At 32.5% G+C, this 21777-nt stretch overlaps 1 protein-coding gene across 1 annotated transcript; it reads left to right on the top strand.

Annotated features, from left to right (window-relative positions):
* The first annotated feature begins 12921 nt into the window (after window positions 1-12921).
* LOC137809226 (zinc finger CCCH domain-containing protein 6-like) lies at window positions 12922-18794 on the top strand. The gene is made up of 4 exons (XM_068610361.1): window positions 12922-13251; window positions 17087-17281; window positions 17621-17745; window positions 17852-18794. Exons 1-4 carry the CDS (start codon window positions 13192-13194, stop codon window positions 18663-18665), a joined length of 1194 nt encoding a protein of 397 aa, XP_068466462.1. The 5' UTR covers window positions 12922-13191; the 3' UTR covers window positions 18666-18794.
* Window positions 18795-21777: the final 2983 nt, after the last annotated feature.

The following is a 21777-nucleotide window of genomic DNA, read 5'->3' as shown; positions in this document are numbered from 1 at the left end:
GTTTGGAAGGATGACGAGTCGTCTTCTTACTCGGTTAATTCTGTTTATGCTTTCTTAAGGGGTGAGATAGAAGAGGGGAACAATTTCATGTATGTAAAGTTTTGGAGGACTAAAACTTTGTCATCCACCCATATCACTGCTTGGAGGGTGTTAGAAAATAACCTAGCCACCAAGAATAATTTGGTGAGGAGAGGTGTAGTGACCGAAAGCAATATGTATGTTTTGTGCGGGTTGGAAAAGGACTCTTGCAGCCATATGTTCTTCGAGTGCAGATTAGTTTGGCTTGTCTAGAGTCAGTGTTACGCTTGGTTGGTTTTGGCGTTTGTGGACCATTCTGATTCGCGTGTTCATTTTCAACAGTTTAGGTTGTGCAATGCATCTGAATCCGCTATTGCGGTGTGGGGGACAATTTAGATCGCTGTAGTAAGTGAGATTTGGAGTCTCAGGAAAAAGATAATCTTTAAAGGAGGGGTGGTGGATGTTTCAAAAGTGTTTGTTCTTATTCAATTAAAGGCTTGGTCGTGGGTCGTCTCTAAGGTACCATTAACTTGTTTTTCTTATTCTGACTGATGTCTTGATCCTTTGGTTTGCATGAATATGATTTAGTGTTGTTTTTATGTGTTGGATTTATCCTAGATGTTTGACTGGATGTTGGCTAAATCTTTGTTTTGTGCTCAGGAGATGAGTATAGTTTTGTATAAAGGTTGAATCATCCTTGAAATTGTTCTTATTTATTTAATCTTTATTGTAGATAGAAAAAAAAAATATGTGTCTTTTTATTGAACCATTTTGTTGTAAGTACAAGTGAATCTATGTTCTATGCCATTATCAATTAAAAACTTACCAAAAGCAAGGAACTCTTTGGCTTTGTCGGATTGAAGACATTTTAGTTTGAAACCAGTTTGGTTTTCGGTAAAATTTTAAACGGTAGACAAACCTTGAAAGCCTGAGAATTAACATTTAAAACATATATCCACGTAAATCAGTTAAGCATTAGAAAAAAGTAATATAATAGTCAGCTCCATTTCAAGCTAAAAAAGGAGCATGCCCCCAGATATCCATGTAAACAAGTTGTAAAGGGGCAGTGTATATAGTGGTAGAAATAGGAAAAGGTAAATGACGTAGTTTTCCTATAGCACACATGTCACAGAAGCTTTTTGGTATTAAACAATTCATGTTACAGACGCTAAAAATGTTCTTAAGCACAGTTGCGTTACAATGACCCATTCTTGCATGCCACAAACAAGTAGTAGAGTTCTATGAAGCATGATGAACCAGATATTTGTTGTGAGAAGTAATAGAGGGAAATACATACAAGCCACATTCCTTGAAGTAAAATCCTTTTGGTTTCCTGGTGTTTGACAATGCATTTGTCAGAGTGAAATTAAAAGAAAACGTAATTATCTTTTGGCAAATTTGGATACACTCATTCAATTTTTAGTAACCTCGGGAACATGTAATAGATCACGTAAAACAAAAGGAGTATTATGAGAAGAGAAAAAGGAATTGGAACCTATGTCGTGGATGCTCATACAAGTACCGTTGCCAACAATGACTTCATCAGATCCATTATATGATGATTTGGTGTTACAGATTGTAGGATCATTGGTAAGCTGATGGGTGGCGCCGCTGTCAGGATCCCATAGAGGATGTAGAAGGAGCACCGAGAGAATGGATTCTTAGTTTTCTTAAATAGTTGTTGAATGGACTTGAGAAATATTAGCATGAAAGGAAGAAGGTGTGGAGGGTTGTTCATACCTCATCCAGTGGCAACACTGCGTTGCAGTGTGAATGAATTGGCGGTGTTGTGAGACCAATTGTAACGTGGTGAAAACCTAGAATTATTATAGCGTATCTTCTTGGAAGTGTTAGTGGAACGTTGATTGAATCGTTCGCCTCAAAAAGCATAATTGTTGGGAAATCGTGAGCGGTCAGAGGAAGCGAAAGAAGGGCGCCCTGTGGAAGTAGCTTGAGCGATAAGAGAAACATGAATTCTATGTTTTCAAACCGTTCTTCCTATGCAAGCAGTGCTTCGATTTCATTAACTTTGTAAGGATCAGTTCTTGAGGTGATAACAACAATGAAATTATCCTCTTCTGATAGCATCAATGTTATATTCAAACAAAGACCGTAACAGCAACGACGGCCAAAGCGTCAATTGTGCGCTTTATATCAAGAAGGTAGGATTTCATGGATTTCTCACTTTTCGATTTGTGCCCTCGAGAGGTGTAAACATTGCAAAGATGACTCCAGATTTGATGGGAGGAATGTAGACCAACAACTGAGAACGATGGTGGACATGGAAACGAGAAGCCGTGCAGTGATCAACTGATCTTGGCGATGATATTGAACGATAGGCCTCATTGAGGCGAGAGGAGTACCATGTTCTTGAGTGATATATTGAGGTGGAACATTTTTCCTTCCAGAAAATGAAGGAGATTGAGACTTGTCGAGAGTAGCCAAGACTTGATATTTCCAAAGCAAAATTTTTTATCATAAAGTTTGAGGTTGATAGACGTGGTAAACGAGTTTCATCATAAAGTCAATCAAGAGTGGACAAGAGGTTTAGGTTGAAAGCAATTTAGTGTTTGTGTAGGGTGTTAGAGGAGTTGACAAATCATATGTTTTTCCATCAGAGTCATTTGACTAACTTGAAATTTTTATTACGCTTGGTTAGGAGTGAGTTTGGTAAATCTTTTCTTTCTTGGATCATTTCAATCAGTTAAAAATTCTTGATGCGACCACTTCAGATAATCTTATTTTGGATAATATTTTTGTTTAATGTTTACTGTAGATTGACATTTGATCCTGGAGGATGAGCATAGTTTTCAAAGCAGGAATAAGGCTGTTGTTCGAGATCAACCCTGTAGATCTGAGGACAGATCCTCTCAAGAAGGAGGGGATGATGGAAACCATTCAGCCTCACACAACCATACAATAAGAAGGATGAAGACCTAGAGGTTGTTTATTGATTTAATTGCAAATATGGGACTAAATTGGGCTTTTGTTTATTTTTGTAGGCCCAATCAAGAAGACAACTCTAGGGTGAAGAAATGTACAAACATATCTAAGAAGCCCTCCAAGTCATCAAAACATAAACTAGAGCTTTGGTCAGAAGAACACAAGAAGACTGAGTTTCTGCTAACTAGTCAACATTACTTTTGGGTCAAGCTTTAACTTAAATAAATTGTATAAAGTTGTTTAGGATTTTATGGGCCATGTATTGGTCCTAGTAACATGAAATAATTGGACCAAATATTTGGGCCAAGTAGTATAGGATTTTGGGCTTGTATTTGGGCCAATAGTAAAATATGACTAGTTAGGGTTAAAAGTGACTAGTTAGGGTAACAATTGGGCTTCTTTGAGCCCAATGTAACCCTAAAACGTCTGGGGCATATTGGAGAACGAAAATACCTTGGCATGGAGCACATGCACGTTCACATGGCAACATAGGAGTGGAAAGGATTTAGCATGGAAGGTGTGAGCTAAACATGGAAAGCATGACTCCACATGGCACCTTCTCATTGGAGAGTTTTATTTTGAATTTTAAACCTTTGGCTCCAAAGCCCTTTCTCTTATAAATTGAGGTGCTTAGCTATCATTTTATAAGATTATTCTAGAGTAAATTGCTGCCAAAATTGTGCCAATTTTGCTCCTTGTCTCCTTCCTCTCTAGGATAGACATTTTAATCTTCATTCTTCACCTTTACCAAGTGAGATGGCCTCACCACTCACTCTCCACACCTAACATGCACCTTGAAGGATTCCACAACTCTACGTGAGTTCCTTGGTCATTCTCATCCATTGAAGCTTCCGCCACTGCTCCAAGAAATTGCAATTCGGATGAAGGCACTCTTTCATCAAGTGGTATCAGAGCCTAGGTTCTTCAAGAGCTAAGTGTGCCTTCTTCTTTTCATTTTAATTTTGTGTTGTTCTTCATGATTCTGTGTTGTTCATCTTGTATCCTTGAATGTCTTGTTGTTTTTGCATTTTAATTTTGATTTAGATGTTGTTTGGATAAATCCAATCAGTGCAATGTGTTCAAATTGTTCTTGAGATTCTAATTTCAATTTTGTGTAGGATGCCTTTGAGTTTTGATGTTGCTGTTTTAATTTTGCTAGATTTGAGTCTTTCTTGCAATTTTAATCGGTTCATATTGTTTGTGTTTGAGTCATTTTGATTTTTGAATCCATAGATGTTTTGTCAAGTGATGTGCATCCTAAATTGTCATCACTTCTATGTAGTACTTTTCTTGATAATTTTGGTTCATTGATTTTAAATTTGAGTCCAGATTTATAATTTTTGTGTTTAATCCTTTGGTGCATTTTAATTTTTAGATTTGAGTTCATATTGTATGGTAGATCCACACAAGTTCCTTTACATCAATTCTATTGTGTTTTTGAAGTTTCTTAAAACTATTTTTAATTCCAGATTAAGATTCTATTGTATGTGCTGGCTGTTTCTATTTATGAAATTAAAATTCGTTGGAGAAAATTTGTGAAATTATGGATCTAAAAAAATTTAAGTGTTAGAAAAAAAAGTGCAAAAAAAAAAGTGAAGCAAAATTCGAAATAGAAAAAAAAATGATAAATCAAATTCAAACAGTGTGCAATTTTGAAGCGAAATAAACGGTGAAGTGGCATCAGATTTGAAAAAATTATCATAATTAATTGATGCACTCTTTTAGCATGATTCCAGCGCCAAAGGTTAATTAAGATCTTGAGCTGACTTTGGTTTAAAATTCAAATTCAAATTTGAAAGATCCAGCTCCGCATAAATATATTAAGTCACGCATTTGATACCTCAATATTCCAATAGTATTGTTTTGGTTTTATTAATCCAATTATAGTGCCATTCATTAGGTTCAATTTGTGTGCTAGCCTTTTGTTGAGTACCTTATTTTGTTTTCTTGTCAATTTTTGTTCAATTAATCTTTCAAGTTGTCATATATCAACTCCCTTTGTTGTATTCTAATTTCAAATTGATTTTTTTGTTGCTTTAACTTTTGCTGACCTAATTTCTTGGTGGATAAGTAATTCAAAGGTGCATTGTTAAGTTTGGAGCTAACATCTTTGGTGAGAGCTTTATCACTTAGTAGGTGCTGATTTGAATTCTTAAAGTTGAATACCCTTGAGAGTTTGAGCAAGAGGACAATAGCAAGTGAGTTTAAACACTTACACAAAGAAGGAGTGCCAAAAAGAAAAGAAGGATTGCATAAAATAGGAATTTCTAAATTTTGTCAATTCAATTTTCTTTGTATTTTCTTTGAGTTGTAATTTGCAAAATCTTGAACAATTAGTGGATTAATTGCACATTAGACGGTGAGTGTGTCTTCAATGGTTCTAAGTGCCAAGAAGCCTCACCTTAGGAAACGCCTAGTTTACAAGCTTTTCTAGATAACAATTTTTTCTATTAAGTGTTTTTATTGCTTTGTATTGTTTGATTGCATAAAAATTGTGTTTTCATTATTGAGTTTGCTCTAAGTGAATTACTTAGACAAAGGTTTGTGAAAGTATTGAAGGATACAATCTGGCTAGAAAAGGCTTGGTACTTAAGTGATCCAAGTGATCCACCTCCCTTTCCTGGGAATCTACCTACATTACTCCACTTATCTTTTTTGTGGTAAATTGCTTTTAACAAATAACTTTAACCATGTCTTCTCATTCTCATCATGCTAGTGAAAATGATAGAGAGTCTATTAAATCTCTTTTGAAACAATTAGCTCAAGACTTTCAATCATTTTCATATAGACAATTGCAGCATGAGGCCCAACTAAAAGAAAGCAATACTCAATTTGCTTTGTTACGAGAAGAGTTGAAAACAGTTAGAGAAAGGGATGAATACATCAAATAAAAAAGAAGTTCTCATGCATCTAGCTCTAGGGTTAATGATTCTTTTGAGGAAAAGAGTCTTAGAATTAATGAATACTATCAACCCCCACCTAGGAGAATTAGAATAGTAAGAAAAGAAAGCCCAAAGGAGGTTAGGGTAGAGCTACCTCATTTCTATGGAAAAGAAAATGTTGAAACATATTTAGATTGGGAAATGAAGGTAGAACAATTTTTTGTCTGCCACCATGTGAGTGAGGAAAGAAAAGTACCCTTAACCACCCTCAATTTCAAGAATATGCTAGGTCTTGGTGGACACAAAAGGAAACTAATATTAGAATTGGGATGAACTGAAGATGTGTATGAGAAGAAAGTTTGTTCTGCTTTCATATGTAAAAAAGAATAAGCTTAGAGAAGAAATGAAAGAGCTTGTAGAAAAAGGAAGAAACTTTATATACGGAGAAAAAAATATATTAGAAGAGAAAAATAGTTTAAAGAAAAATTTCAAGCTCTTGTAAGAAAGAAAGAAGAGAAGGAGAAAAGAGTAAGAGAGGAGGATGAAAGGAAAATTTGTAAGTTTGGAGGTAAATTTGGAGGTTTCCGCTAAGAGGTCATTAGGGGCCCAGTGGTATAGGGTTTTGTAATCAACAGAGGGAGGAGGTTCGGTGTTGTTTTTGTTCTGGCCATCTCAAGCAAAGCTGAGGAAGAAGAGAAAGGAAGAAAATGAGGGTTTAGAAGAAAATGAGGGCGCGACCCAGAAAAACAAATATGCAAAGAGAAAAACAGAGGAAACAAAAAGTGCAGAAAACCTAACATGCAGAAAACATAAACAGTCCCATAATAGTTATAGCATGTTATGGGCAGCGGAATCATAAAGCAAGAGCAAGCAACAAGTAAAGTTCATACCTTTGATCGAGCATGGTTTGAAGTTCTGAGTTTTGAAGAGGAAGAGAGAGCGTTTTGAAGGAATGCTTGAGAAATGATTTGCTTAAGTGAAAGTAATGAAACAGTGAAGAGAGCGTAAGGGTTTAAAGGTTTGAACAGTTTACGAAGAAGCGCAAACGCCAACAAGTGATAGTCGTTGATCTTGCCATGTGTATGTTGATCTAGAAGGTATGGTGAGACGTCACTTCGGTATACTGTTCACATCCTGTTACTCAGTGCCACGTAGGTCGCCTAGGGCGATCACTTAGTCTCTTCGCTGAAACAAGTTACAGCTCGAGACTGGGGGGCTTGTGTACCGACCAGTCCTCAGTCATCGACTCCAGTGATTGACCTCAGACATCGCACACTAGTGCCTGATAGCAAAGATGGGCCACGTAAGGTGGGCCCTAGGGTGTTGGTCAGTCTTTGGAGATTAGTACCTCAGACCTCGACGTTGGAGATCGACATCAAACCTCGCCAGAAGAGGGAGAGATCGGGCGTCAACGGTCTGAACAGTTATAGTGGGCCCTAGAATTATACTAAGTTATCAGTCAAAATGACAGATATGAGGAAAGCCTAAGTCACGAGGGATCCATGTAGGTGGTGTGTATAGCGCATTCAGGCGCGACACGAGTGAATAATCCTTGGAGGTGCTAAGGCCCATTAAGGTTAGGGTTTCCAAGGGAAGTTGCATGCATGGCACGTGAATACTTAGGGCACCCGCAGAACATATGGCCCCAGAGACTTGGTGCACAAATTGGTACCTAGGCGACCATTCTGTTAGTCGTTGCACTCCAGTTAAGGGAAGTTCCATGTGCCAAATTACGCTAAGATTATGTAATAGTGGTGCAGCGACATTCTCGAAGGAACCCTAGACGTGGGTAAGGAAACAAAGGTAAACCCCTAGTTTCAACCTATATAAAGGGTGCCAAGAACCCTAGCAAGATACACAATTTCTAAGACTGAAACTACTTTATACACTTTGTGTTTCTTTGCCCTTATACTGACTTGAGCGTTGGAGTGCAAATGACCGTCAAGACGCCCTTTTGTCTTTGCAGGTGAGAGATTCTTTGATCTAGGAAGTACGATTCTCAGGCGGAGATAGGAGGGCCAAAGGCTGCCATTCGAGTCAAGTGGCGAAGCGAGTCAACCGGCGAGAACACATCCCTTTCTTTAACCACTTTCAACTCTAATTTCATCAAAGCAAAATGTTCATCTCTCTCTTTGAGTTGGGTCTCATATTGCAATTGTCTATATGAAAGTGATTGAAAGTCTTGTGCTATTTGTTTCGAAAGAGATTTAATAGACTCTCTATCACTTTCACTAGAATGATGAGAATGAGAAGACATGGTTAAAGTTATGTGTTAAAAGCAATTTACCAAAAGAAAGATAAGTGGTGTAATGTAGGTAGATTCCGAGGAAAGGAAGGTGAATCACTTGGATTACTTAAGGACCAAGCCTTTCCTAGCCAGATTATATCCTTCAAGACTTTAACAAACCTTTCTCTAAGTAATTCACTTAGAGCACAATCAAGAATGAAAACACAATTTTATGCAAGAAAAACAAAATGCAAAGCAATTAAACAATGCAAAGCAAGAAAATACACAATTGAAAAATTGATATCTAGAAAGCTTTAAACTAGACGTATCCTAAGGTGAGGCTTCTAGGCACTTAGAACCATTGAAGACACACTCACCATCTAATGCACAATTAATCCACTAATTATTCAAAGGTTTTGCAAATTATAACTCAAAGAAAATACAAAGAAAATTGAATTGACAAAATTTAAATATTCCTATTCTATGCAATCCTTCTTTTCTTTTTGGCACTTCGTCTTTGCGTAAGTGTTTAAGCTCACTTTTTGTTGTCCTCTTGCTCAACCTCTCAAGGATATTCAACTTTAAAAATTCAAATCAGCACCTACTAAGTGATAAAGATCTCACCAAAGATGTTAGCTCCAAACTCAACAAAAGTTAAAGCAACAAAAAATCAATTTGAAATTGGCATAAGCAAAGGAAGTTGATATATGACAACTTGAAAGAGTAATTGAACAAAAATTGACAAGCAAACAAAATAAGGTACATAACAAAATGATAACACACAAATTGAACCTAATGAATGGCACTAGAATTTGATTAATAAAACTAAAATGCGTGACTTAAAATAAGGTACATAACAAAATGATAGCACTGGAATTTTGAGGTATCAAATGCGTGACTTAAAAAAATTTATGTTGAATTGAATCTTTCAAATTTGAATTTGAGTTTTAAACCACAGACAGCTCAAGATCTTAACTAACTTTTGGCGCTGGAATCATGCTAAAAGAGTGCATCAATCAATTATGATACATTTTTCAAATTTGATGCTACTTCACCGTTTTTTTCGCGCCAGAATTGCACACTGTTTGAATTTGATTTATCATTTTCTTTATTTTGAATTTTTCTTCACTTATTTTTTTACTTTTTTCTAACACCTCAAACTGTTGAGATTCAGAATTTCAAAATTTTTCATAAATGGAATTAAATTCTATAAACAAAAACAGCCAGCACAAATTAAACAAAAACAGAGGAAGCCTAATCTGGAATTAAAAACAATTTTAAGAAACTTCAAAAACACAATAGAATTGATGTATAGGAACTTGTGTGGATCTAGCACACAAGTATGAACTCAAATCTACAAATTAAAATGCATCAAAGGATCAAACACATAATTATAAATCTGGACACAAAATTAAAACCAATGAACCAAAATTATCAAGAAAAGTACTACATAGAAGTGATGACAATTTAGGATGCACATGACTTGACAAAACATATATGGATTCAAAAATCAAAATGACTCAAACCCAAGAATATGAACCGATTAAAATTGCAAGAAAGACTCAAATCTAGCAAAATTAAAACAGCAACACCAAAACTCAAAGAAATCCTACACAAAATTGAAATTAGAAGCTCAAGAACAATTTGAACACATTGCACCGATTTGATTTATCCAAACAACATCTAAATCAAAATTAAAATGCAAAAACAACAAGACATTCAAGGATACAAGATGAACAACACAAAATCATGAAGAACAACACAAAATTAAAATAAGAAGAAGGCACACTTAGCTCTTGAAGAACCTAGGCTCATGATACCACTTGATGGAAGAGTGCCTTCATCCGAATTGCAATTTCTTGGAGGAGTGGCGGAAGCTTCAATGAATGAGAATGAGAAAGGAACTCACGTAGAGTTGTGGATTCCTTGAAGGTGCGTGTTAGGTGTGGAGAGTGAGTGTTGAGGTCATCTCACTTGGTAAAGGTGAAGAGTGAAGATTAAAATGTCTATCCTAGAGAGGTAGGAGACAAGGAGCAAAATTGGCACAATTTTGGCAGCAATTTTCTTTAGAATAATCTTGCTATTTCATGAGCCAAGCACCTCCTTTTATAGGAATGGAGGGCTGGAATTTGAAGAGCCAAATACAAATGAAAAAATCTAAATTCAAATGTAAAGCTTTTGAAATTGGCGTCTAAAAGAGAAGCACATGGGAGGTGTGATTAGCGTTTCTTATTACCTCCTCCATGGGCCTTCTCATGACCGGCCTAGATTAAATTAGGTGTTTTAGAAACCCTAATTTAATCTAGGTTGGTAATTAGGTGCCAAAATTATCTCTAAGAAAATTACAAGTAAAATTCCTAATCTAATTTTAACACAAAAATAAATTATACTCTACACTAGAGTTATGGAATTTTAAACATGTACTAGAAGGTTTCCCTGCCATCAGTAGCAGTATTCCAATCTTCTTGATTCTTCTTGGCCATGGCTCTAGTGGTAGGCCCGAATCTTCTCTTTGTTGGGCTTGCACTTGGGCTTGTCCTTGGGCCTCTTCCACCAGTCAGAGTCGTTTGACTAACTTGAAATTTTTATTACGCTTGGTTAGGAGTGAGTTCGGTAAATCTTTTCTCTTCTGGATCACATTTCAAGTGCACAGTTTAAAATTCTTGATGCGATCACTTCAGTTAATCTTATTTTGGGTAATATTTGGATTGTGTTGATAAGCGAGATTTGGAGGCATAAGAATAATTGTTTATTCAATGGAGCAGTGGTAGACTATTCTGAAATTTATTGCTGATAAAAAAAGACTATTCTGAAATCTTCTCCTTTGCACAGGTTAAGGTTTGGTCTTTGATCTCGTCAAAGGTACCTTCAGCGAGTTTCTCGTTTTCTGATTGGTGCCTAGATCTCCTGGTATGTACGTACTCAATTAATAGTTATCATAGGGTGGTAGGGTTGGTCTTTGAATTTTAAGTCATTTTTAGCTAGTTGTGATATGATAGGCAGTCGAGGTTTTCTTGAGATGCATGTCTCTTTTACTTTATAAGAGGATTAGACCATCTTTAAAGCAAGTCACATTATTATTATTATTATTATTTGCTGATAAAAAAAACGTGGTAAACGAATGGGGTGTGATGGTGGCCATGGAAACCGAGAAAGTCAAAAGAAAAGAATCAGAAGAGGATGACATTATACAGACACAACTCATGATACCATGACAAAGGGAGAGAGAATGCATGTGTACAAAGAGAGAGAAAAATAATATTTTTCAAGGTGTATTACTTAGAGCTTCTAACAACCATCGATGCAAGATATCTAACATGATGCAGTCACAAAATGCTTCAATATCCTTCAAATTCCTTTTTGTACTTCTGAATTTTAGTTAACAGAAGCGAGGAGAACACAGTATAGCAAAATTAATATTTATGTCATAGGATGAAATAATTATACCACTATGTTTGTCAAGTTAATGAAATACTTTATTATTATTAAATTTAATTTCTTATACACTGCAGCATGTTACACTCTCACAAATTGATCTTCACAAGTAGAAGCTTGATGCATCTCAGGTGTACACTCAACCTGAATAAAACAATATTACATACTTATCTATATATGGCATTGGAATGAGTTAGCAACTTTCCGAAACTATATGACCATTCAGCTACCTAGATGTTCCCTGTACAAGAAAGGCTTATATGTTCAAAAAAGCATAGAAGGTAATAATGGAAATCAGAGGTACATTAGTCAGTAAAACAGGGTTAATCTGCATGGACAATAAAAGAGGTAAAAATTTAGCCTTTTGGCCAAATAAATTTTGTATAAATAGTTATGATTTCTACTTTTTTTTTTATCTTAACATTTAAGAATATTCCTAATTATGAAAATAGAACTACTGACTTGAGTAGGGTCGTGAAAGATATTAACTATTATTGAAATATTGTTAGATAATAAGAAAATATATAGAGGTAATATTAGATAGAGATTATGGATAATAAGAAAATATAAAGAGTTAATATTAGATATCACATCCTTTTGAAATCTTTTTCTTATAAAAAGTATAGATGAAATTAAAGTGTAATAGTTTTTTTCTTGTAAAATATTTTTATTATTGTTCATTTAGTCACTTATGTTCTAAAAGGTATTTCAATGTCTAAATTAGAACTCGGTATTTAAGAGGTGAAAAACAATAAATACTTTAAATGATAAGTACTTTGTCTTGAATGTAGTGTATATTTATAGGGTCATAATAAGTCTTTAAGTTCTGGGTTTGGATTATGGTAGGTCACAAAGTTAAGTTCGATGTTAAAATAAGATTTTGTATCGTTGATTAAGCTAATTGTGTTAAAGGGAAGATTAATCGTTGATTTCCTAAGACTCAATTTTGATCACGTCATGCGTAGAATATCCAATCACGTAATCAGTGAAGTATCTAATAGTAAAATTTTCGAATTGTGTACACTAGAATTATTGTTTCTCATATTGATTGAGTTAAGGCATCGAGAATAATTCATTATTGTTTGAGCTTGACAAGCCTTTTCTTTAAAAATAAAACAAAGTATGAAAGATTACTAAGAAGGCAAAAGAGTTTACACAATATCAAAATATTAATATATAGCTATATTAATTTCAATAAATATAGCTAGAATGTGTTTAAAGTAATTCATGACCATATTAAATGAGGTCATTAATCCCATTTAATGAACAAACAAAAATGGAGAAAAAACTGTAATAAACTGACCTGCTTTGTACCCACGCAACTCACTACTTAGTTTTAATTTTCCTCAAACCTCGTTATCATTATCTGTCAATTGTTTTGCTATGTTCTGATGTGTCTCACACATAATCAGAATTCTTATGCTACATGTGATACGCATCGTCACCAACACCAAAGTAACGCAAGTCACCGCTTGTGCTTTGTATTTATACGTTCACTTTAACCCCATCTTTCGCGTCTTTATCAACTCTTCTCTTCCGCTTCCAAAACCAAACGCAACACTATTTTCTTTAAGGGTTTTCATTTGTCAGATTTCTCCTTCTCATTGCTCATTCATTTCAATTTTCAAGCATCTCTTCCCTCACTTCCATTTTCTCTTCTTCACTTGATAGAAGAAAATCGGAGACATGCAGCGTGCAAGGAAATCGAAAACGGTTTCGTGGTCTCCTGGATTTCATCTTTCTCAGGTATAAAACGTCGTCTTCTTTATGCTTTTCATTTACTTTCTGCTGCTTTTGCTCTGATCTGCTTCAATTTCTTTCAAATTCGTCTGCTATCTGTCAGTTAAGATAAACAAAATCCCCTCTTCACTTGAACATGTAATTCTAATCCCCTTTGCAGTTTGGAAGAAACACTGATATGTGATTAAGTTAAAGCTGGAAAAAACAAAAAGTGTAACGTCAAATAAAAATGACATTGTTAAATTTTATATTTATGAAATTTTATTTTTTTTTCTGAATTCATAAATGCACCAATAACCTTCCATGTTAGTATCATCTCCTTAATTGATGAAACTTCAACTTAAACTTAAAAATTGTATTCTTCTAAATTGGTGAGCAAATGAGTACCAATCATTTGGATTCGTGGACTGTTTCACTGCTACATAAACATCCAAACGTTGGTTAGTTTGAGATGATATACATTCCAGAATCCTCGTTGTCACGTTGTATGAGAAAACGTAGAAAGAGGATGAGTTCAAGTTAATTCATGGTTGAACCAACGTAAAAAGTTGGACGTATGTACTTTCGTTAAGAACATAATTAATTAACTTGATTCTCTTGAGAGATCTCTATAAGTGTCTAACAGGACATGGACATTTCACATCGATTAAATATAATCGATGTGATTCTCTTTGGTAAGAGACCTCTTTAGTGAGGTATGGGATCATTCCATGTTGTATATTTACTTTCTACGGAATTTTGGAACTACTGATCTAAGGTGAAATTTGCACCTATCATGATGCTTTGTTGTTGTTTGCCGATAAAAAAATAAAATAAAATCATTTGTTTTGTTAAGTACAATTAACTGTTTTATATAAATGTTACATGCTGCATCATTTAATTCAACAATAGAAATTAATTTAAAAATTAAATTTTATTTTAAAATAATAATAAAAATTAATTTAGAAACTATTTTTTTTAATTTTAAAATGATTTCTGATTTAGTCAATATAGCAATTAATTTTTTTTTTTAAATTAATTTTTATTTCATAATTTTCTTGTAGTGAAAACATTGATAGTTAATTAAATATTAATTTAAAAAAATAGTTTATAAATTTTATTAAAAGTCAAAACTATTTTAAATATTAATAATTTTTCTAACCTCTAAAATAATATCTAATTTAATTAATATAATAACTAATTATTTTTTGTGTTTAAAATTTATTTATATTTAATGATTTTCCCATACTACATATTATTGAGATATGTGATCATGACAAACAAGAAATAATACCATGGATTTGAAATACTATATATACATGGTGATCGGAGAATAACCTGGTGTAGCATAATAATTATATAATTATATATATATATATATATATATATATATATAAAGTAATGACATGTTGAGAATGCTATCTCATATTACAATTAAACAAAAAAAATATTTTTTACTAATATTTTTTTTATCGGCAATAGCAAAAAATTAAATAAATGTGAATCACTTCAGGGTGGTTCAATCCTTATACAATGGAAACAAAATTTAGCATTTAATAAAAGTTACCAAACTTGCTAACCAGATCACTACCCGAAACTAAAGACCAGAAAGCAACTAAAAAATGCATCGAGCGACCATTCTCATACATTCCAAAGGTTCCAAACACCAGCTGGAAAAAGGAAAAGAGGCAGAACGTGATTTTCCAGAAATCCAAGACCACACTTTCGCTTGCATCAAAGCACACACTTCTAATGCATCAGTCACACCCCTGTTAAAAACGATAAAGTTCCTTTGATTCCAAATTTCCCCCACCACCCCAACCCAGATAGTGCTCCACACGTTATTACCTGATTCAGAAGTCAGACTCATCCTAAACTGAACAAAGTTTGACGGAGGATCGTTGTGAGACACAAACGACACTCCTAGCCACTTAAAGCATAAGCACCGGACCTGCCAAGCAAAACTGTATTCGAAAAACAGATGACGATAAGACTTTTCCTCCTTCCCACACAAACAGCACAAAGATCTTTCCACCAACACCCCTCTCCTTTCCAAATTTGCCCTAGTAGCAATCTTATTCTCCAACACCCTCCAAACAGTAACTAAAGCAGAAGCACAGCTTTACAACTCCACAGCTTTCCGAAGACCGAAGAGGAATCCACCTGATAAGAGAATAAGCAGAGCTGACTGAAAACGTCTAAAGACCCTCACCCTTCCAAACCCACCTATCCTCCTCTCCCGAATTCAACCTAACCACAGCTAAAGCCTGACGCAGTTGATCCACTAAAGGTTTCTCCCATTCGAAAAACATTCTACCCCAGGCTAAATGCCAAACCCACCCGCCTGTAGACCAATACCCAAGCTCAGCCACCTTTGCATCTTTAACTGAACACAGGGAAAACAATCTCGGAAATACTCTCTTCAACGCATCACGCCCAAGCTAGCTATCTTCTCAAAAGAAGATATCATTTCCATCACCAACTTTCCACTTGAAAGCATCTTCAAAACTTCTTCCCCACCCCTCCGAAGCTCACACCTCTTTTAAATCTTTCCACCAAAGGGAGCTCCTACGACATTTTCCACCCTCTCTCAAACTTCTCCAACCACCATATTTGGAAACGAGGATCTCCTTCCAGAGCCACCCTTATCCGAACCCAACCTCCAAATCCACTTACCCAACAACGCTAAATTAAACACCTTTAAATCATTTATACCCAATCCCCCAGATTCACGAGGCTTACAAACCTTTTTCCAAGAAGCTCACACGATCTTCCTTCCTTCAACGCCTCATCCCCAAAGAAAATTCCTTTGAATCCTAACCAACTTATTTGCCACCCCGGAACACAATTTGAATAAGGACATGAAGAATAAAGGGATAGCAGAGAGAACCGACTTGATCAAACATATTCTTCATGCCAACGACAAGCACTTGCCTTTCCACCTGCTAAGTCTAGCCTGAACTTTCTCTAACACCCCATTCCAAAAGTCACTACACTTGTGGCACCCGCCAACTGGCAAACCCAAGTAAACAAAGGGAGAATCCATCATGTCACAATTAAGAATAGCTGCAAAGCGTCGAAGCGAAAGTTGGCTCAATCCCATTTTGAAATTGTTTTGGATAGCTCACAGTTATAATAAAAAACATTAAAAATGAGTTTAAAATTATAAATATGAAATTAAAAAAATGTTATATGAAAATAATTTTTAAACATTTAAAGGAAAAGATTACTAAATAAATAAAAAAATTCACAAGAGATATTTTCATGGTAAAAAAAAAGACAAAAGTTACTATCAACATGTTAATGACCTGTGAAACTAAGCTTGCATTTCGCTCAAAACTTCTGAACAAAAATATTGTTGAAAAGATATAACTAAAAGTATTCAACTATATTTTCTTAAAAGAACATAAACAAAAGTGAATAAATCAATAAACTTAAACATAATTCTTTAAAATAACTGAAATTAAAGAGTCTTAGCACAGTTGACTTTACAGATTAACAAGTTTAAGGTTTTAACTTCACTGTAGAGTGATTGTAGCAAAGCCATCCTGAGTAATTAAATTTGTGAAATTTTGCAAATTCAATCCTAAACAAGAAATAGTGAATGCATTAAACTATTTTGCATTATTCTCATGAACTTTGTTGCAAAGCAATTTTCTAATATATATGCAATATCAGATCATATTTATGTCAAATGATAGTGTTTTTGTTTTTAATAAGCAAAAATAATGAATAAACTGAAAATACTAAACATTATATATACTTGGATAAATGATACTGTTATGCTTAATGTTTTTACACTTAAGTAAACCTTTTCAGCCTTTTTTTAAAGCTTATACATTAGGTTGACCTTACTTAACAGGAAAAAAATTTCACATCCGAGGATTGTCCTTCAAAAATTGGAAACAAATCTGAAGCTGATTTTCAAGGAAAGACAGTGTCCACATGCCCTTCAACCCTTGAATATGATGATTTGCCACCTGGATTTGAAGGATATCATTTCCAGAATCAATCAAACTCAGCATTTTCTTACATTAAATGGGAATGCCCTCCTTCGGTAATGAGATCTTGGAGATTTCTTTGAAAGATGTAGAATCTTCATCAAATTTCCCTTTCATGCACACTTTCTTTTATTATATTCAGATGATTTAATATACTCTGTCACTGTAGTTGAAATTATCTCTTTTCAGTTTTTCGATACACAATTGTTATAGGAATTAAATATATGTTTAGGGCATAAGAAATTATAAATATGCATGCACCTGAAAAAAAATAGTGTTTTGAAGTACAATTAGAAGGAAAACGAGCAACCAAAAGAAATTTTATATTGCTTATAACTGGTTTAGTTTTGTTTTATTTGATCATGTTCATTAATTTATTTATTTTGGATATATAGTTCGTTTTGAATAGTTGTTGGAGAGTTGCAGCTGGTGAACAAAGTGTGGAGAAATATGATGAGATGCTAAAAGAAATGAGAGTGTCTGAACCATATCAACCTTGTATTTCTGCTATTCCTCCAAGGTAAAATGTCATATTTATTGAGAAAGAATTGTTTTACTGAGAGAGTTTGTGGAATTTTATATACATTTCAAACTAAATTTAGTTCATTCTTTTCGTGTTTGTGTAGCCCTTTTGTTTCATTTAACGTGGAGAATGAATGCTACGAGGATAGTCTTACTCCTCTTATTCCCATTGAGGAATATGAATCAGTAACAGTAACAGGTATTAAACCTGATGTTTCTGTCACAGAACATGGAGACTCTCTCTCCAAACTGCAGACACAAAACACACAGCAATACATTCCACCAGCAACATCTTCGGAGGAAAATTTCGTTGCAGCTTCTATTGGTGCTGTTTTATCTGCCATCTTAAAAAGCATCGAGGAAGGAATCGTTGTGATTGATGTTGATTTTCTCCTTGAAATAGCTAATGACTCAATAATGATTAGGAAAATAATGGAAGAATATTCAACTACCACCACTGGGATGAGTACACCCTCAAGAACTGTGAGTGCAAGACAATTAACTCCATCAAATTCACTGTTGGCCCTCACCCCTGAAATATGTGAAATTCCATCTATTTCATTGCTGGCATATGCACATGATAATCATGTAACTGCAACTCCACTTTTTCCTTTGTCTGGGCCTGTATCTGCTCACACAACAACCATGACTCACTCAGTGGCAACAACAACTGCACCTCATGTGCACATTCCAGTGAAAGATATCAATTACTATAGAAACCTTGTTAGAAAATATGGTGGCATTAGTGAGCCAGACATGCAGAATCATAATTTCCAAGATTATAAACGAGCACGTGTGCTTAACCCAGAGGGAGTGAAAAGGAAAATTCAGAAATCATGCAAATACTATAAAACTTCAAGGGGTTGTGGCCATGGTTCCAGTTGCCGTTATCTGCATGATAAAGTGTGGAGAATGTAACCTGAAATTGCATCTTCTGATGGTGAAGACTGGTTGAAATAACCCCTTGTACATTGTATTCTCCAAGGGGGAGCCATTGAAAGAGTTAGAAGTGGAAAACTTTATTTATTTTAATATTTTCATTAATTTGGTGCCATTTGTGTGTTGACAATACTGAATTATCTAATATTTGGTGTTTATCTTTTACATGCGATTGATTCTTAACTAACCCTGCATCTAAGACCAACAATTCCCTTCACCCTAAAGTTGTGTAAGTATTAGCAACCTTATTTAAGAAAAAGACCAAAATCCTTACTCCATTCAGGACTCCTACCCTCATTTGGACCAATTTTTTTCACATCACATGGAAGTTCACTCATACATTATCTTTGCTTAGTTTCGAAAATAATAAACTTTCATGCATACATTATAGAAAAATAGAAAAAAATATTCGTAATTATTAAACACATTAGACATATATACTTAATAAAATGTAAGAATATTTATAAAATGTTTTAATGAAACACACATTAGTAAATATTTAATATATAAGTATATCTTGTTAAATTAAGAAATTTTTGTTTAATGTTAACATATGCTACATGTATGTAAATAAATTATTTAATTAAGATTTTTTTATCAGAAAAAATCAATTAATGAACAAATGTAGAGCATTTAAGAAATTCTCTAATCCTATTACACATAATTACGAATCTGCATAAAAAAAAACCCTAAAGTTAAATAGCAATAGTGGTGTGAACCACCCAAACACCTAATTCCTATCATATTTCCTGTTATGACCAAAAAATTATGTTTTGTGCTAAGATACAAAGAAGACATTTTAGTATTATATAAAAATTAATTTTAAAGATAAAAAATAATTAGTTAATATTGATTAAATCATATATTATTTTAAAAATTAAAAAAATTATTAATATTTAAAATATTTTTTATTATTAATAAATTTTTTAATTAGTATCTAATTACACTACAAGAAAATCATTAAATAGAAATCAATTTTAGAGAAAAAAATAATTAGTTGTTATATGTTAACTAAATTAGATACTAAATAGTATCTCATTTAGTCAATATATAGCAACTAATTTTTTTTTCTAAAATTAATTTTTATTTAATAACTTTTAATAATTACCAAAATTTAAAATATAGCTATAACATCGGTAACTAATAAATACTAATTTAGAAACTAGTTTATAAAATTTATGAAAAAAAAATATTTTAAATAGTATGTAATATATAATTTAATTACTATAATAATTTTATATTTTTTTTCTCTAAAATTAATTTTTTAATAATTTTTTTACTTACCGTAAGAGTTGTAAGAGATACGGTAGGAGAGATCACAAATAATTAAAAGGACGTAACAAAGCTTTTAATTCTAAGATTTAAAGCATGTTATGTTGTTATATATATATATAAAAGTTTCCTTTGTAAGATATAAACCGTGTTATCATGTTGTATATATCAAATTCTTTTATAAGGGTAAAAATTGCATTGCACATTCAAAAAATTTAAAATAGATTTGAGCCTTTAAAAATATATTTAACAATAAGAATAAAAAATATTTATGATCTTTGATATTTATATTAGATATTTTACATTTTTTATCGTATTGTAATAAATAGTTATAATAACTATTAATAAAACTATTTATTAAATTCAATACTATTACACACTATAATAAATACATTTAATTAATATAGTAAATACATTTAATTAATATAGTAAATACATTTAATTAATATGTAAATACATTTAATTAATATAGTAAATAAATTTAATAATGATACATCAAATATGTCTTATAATTAATATCTATATTAAAACTTATAATTAATAAATATAGCTGAAAAGATAGCTAAAAGTTGTAAAAGAAGTTAAAAACGGAAAAGTTAGCTTAAAATTGAAAATTAAATTGATTGTTTTAGTAAAATTAATGTATCAACTAAGAAAAATTTGTAAAATTAGAAATAACAACATGATTAATTATTTAGTTAATATTAATGAAATACAAAGAAAAATAATAATAGTTGCATATTTCTAATAAATTGTGATAAACATAATTAATTTGAACTTATAATTAATGTGACATCCATGATAGTAATATTATTACAATATAAACTTCATTTATTTATTATTAAGGTATTCTGTTTTGTAGGGTTGGAGTTATAAATTTAAGGTATTATAAATTTTCCTATTAAAATAGTGACATAATATAAAATTTAAGATACTAAGTTTTAAATAAGATTACGAGTCTTAAATAAGACCTTGAGTCACATGAATAAAAAAAATAGTTTCTTTGTCTAGAAACCATTAACAACACTAACCAAAACATTACAAATATGAGAACATCTTCATTGCAGATCATAATATAGATTTTTAATCTACTTTTTATATTTATCACATTACTTTTATAAGATCTTATTTAATAATATGTTATTTATACTCTAAACTAACAAATTTCTTATTATAAATATTTCTATATAAATTTATTATAAACAAATTTATTATTATTTATGCAGTAAATTTACCGTCGTGTAAACATACTCTAAATGCAGACGTTTTATAAAACTCATGTATTAAATTTATATCGGTATGACTCCTATAATAGAGGGTGCTCTGAGTTTTGTAAGACTCTTTTATTAGGACATCTCCATGGTAGAAGTTAAATATATTATCATTGGTTTTATAAAACTTCTCATTAAAGTATGTTAACATGACATTAAAATCAAGACTCTTATTTATAAGAATAAATATATATTTTTGAAAATATATCTTTTCGTAAATAATAAAAAAAATGTGAAATAGAGTGTATATCTTATAAAACTCTTGTATTAGAATAAAAATTATAAAATCATTTTAAAATAATGTGTCACATTTAAACTCATAAAAAATAAATTAAAATACCATATAATAATCATGAAAATATTTCTAGAACACTTAAAAAACATTGAATAAATATTAAATTTAAAGACAAAAAATAATTAATTTTTATATTGATTAAATTAGATATTATTTTAAATATTAAAAATATTATTAATATTTAAATAATTTATATTATTAATAAAATTTATAATTTTATTTTTAAATTGGTATCTGTACCAAGATTTTATTA

Source organism: Phaseolus vulgaris, chromosome 2 (assembly GCF_000499845.2).
Source record: "Phaseolus vulgaris cultivar G19833 chromosome 2, P. vulgaris v2.0, whole genome shotgun sequence".
Classification (NCBI taxonomy): domain Eukaryota; kingdom Viridiplantae; phylum Streptophyta; class Magnoliopsida; order Fabales; family Fabaceae; genus Phaseolus; species Phaseolus vulgaris.
Note: the sequence above shows the minus strand (reverse complement) of the source record. Positions and strands in the feature narration are given on the sequence as shown.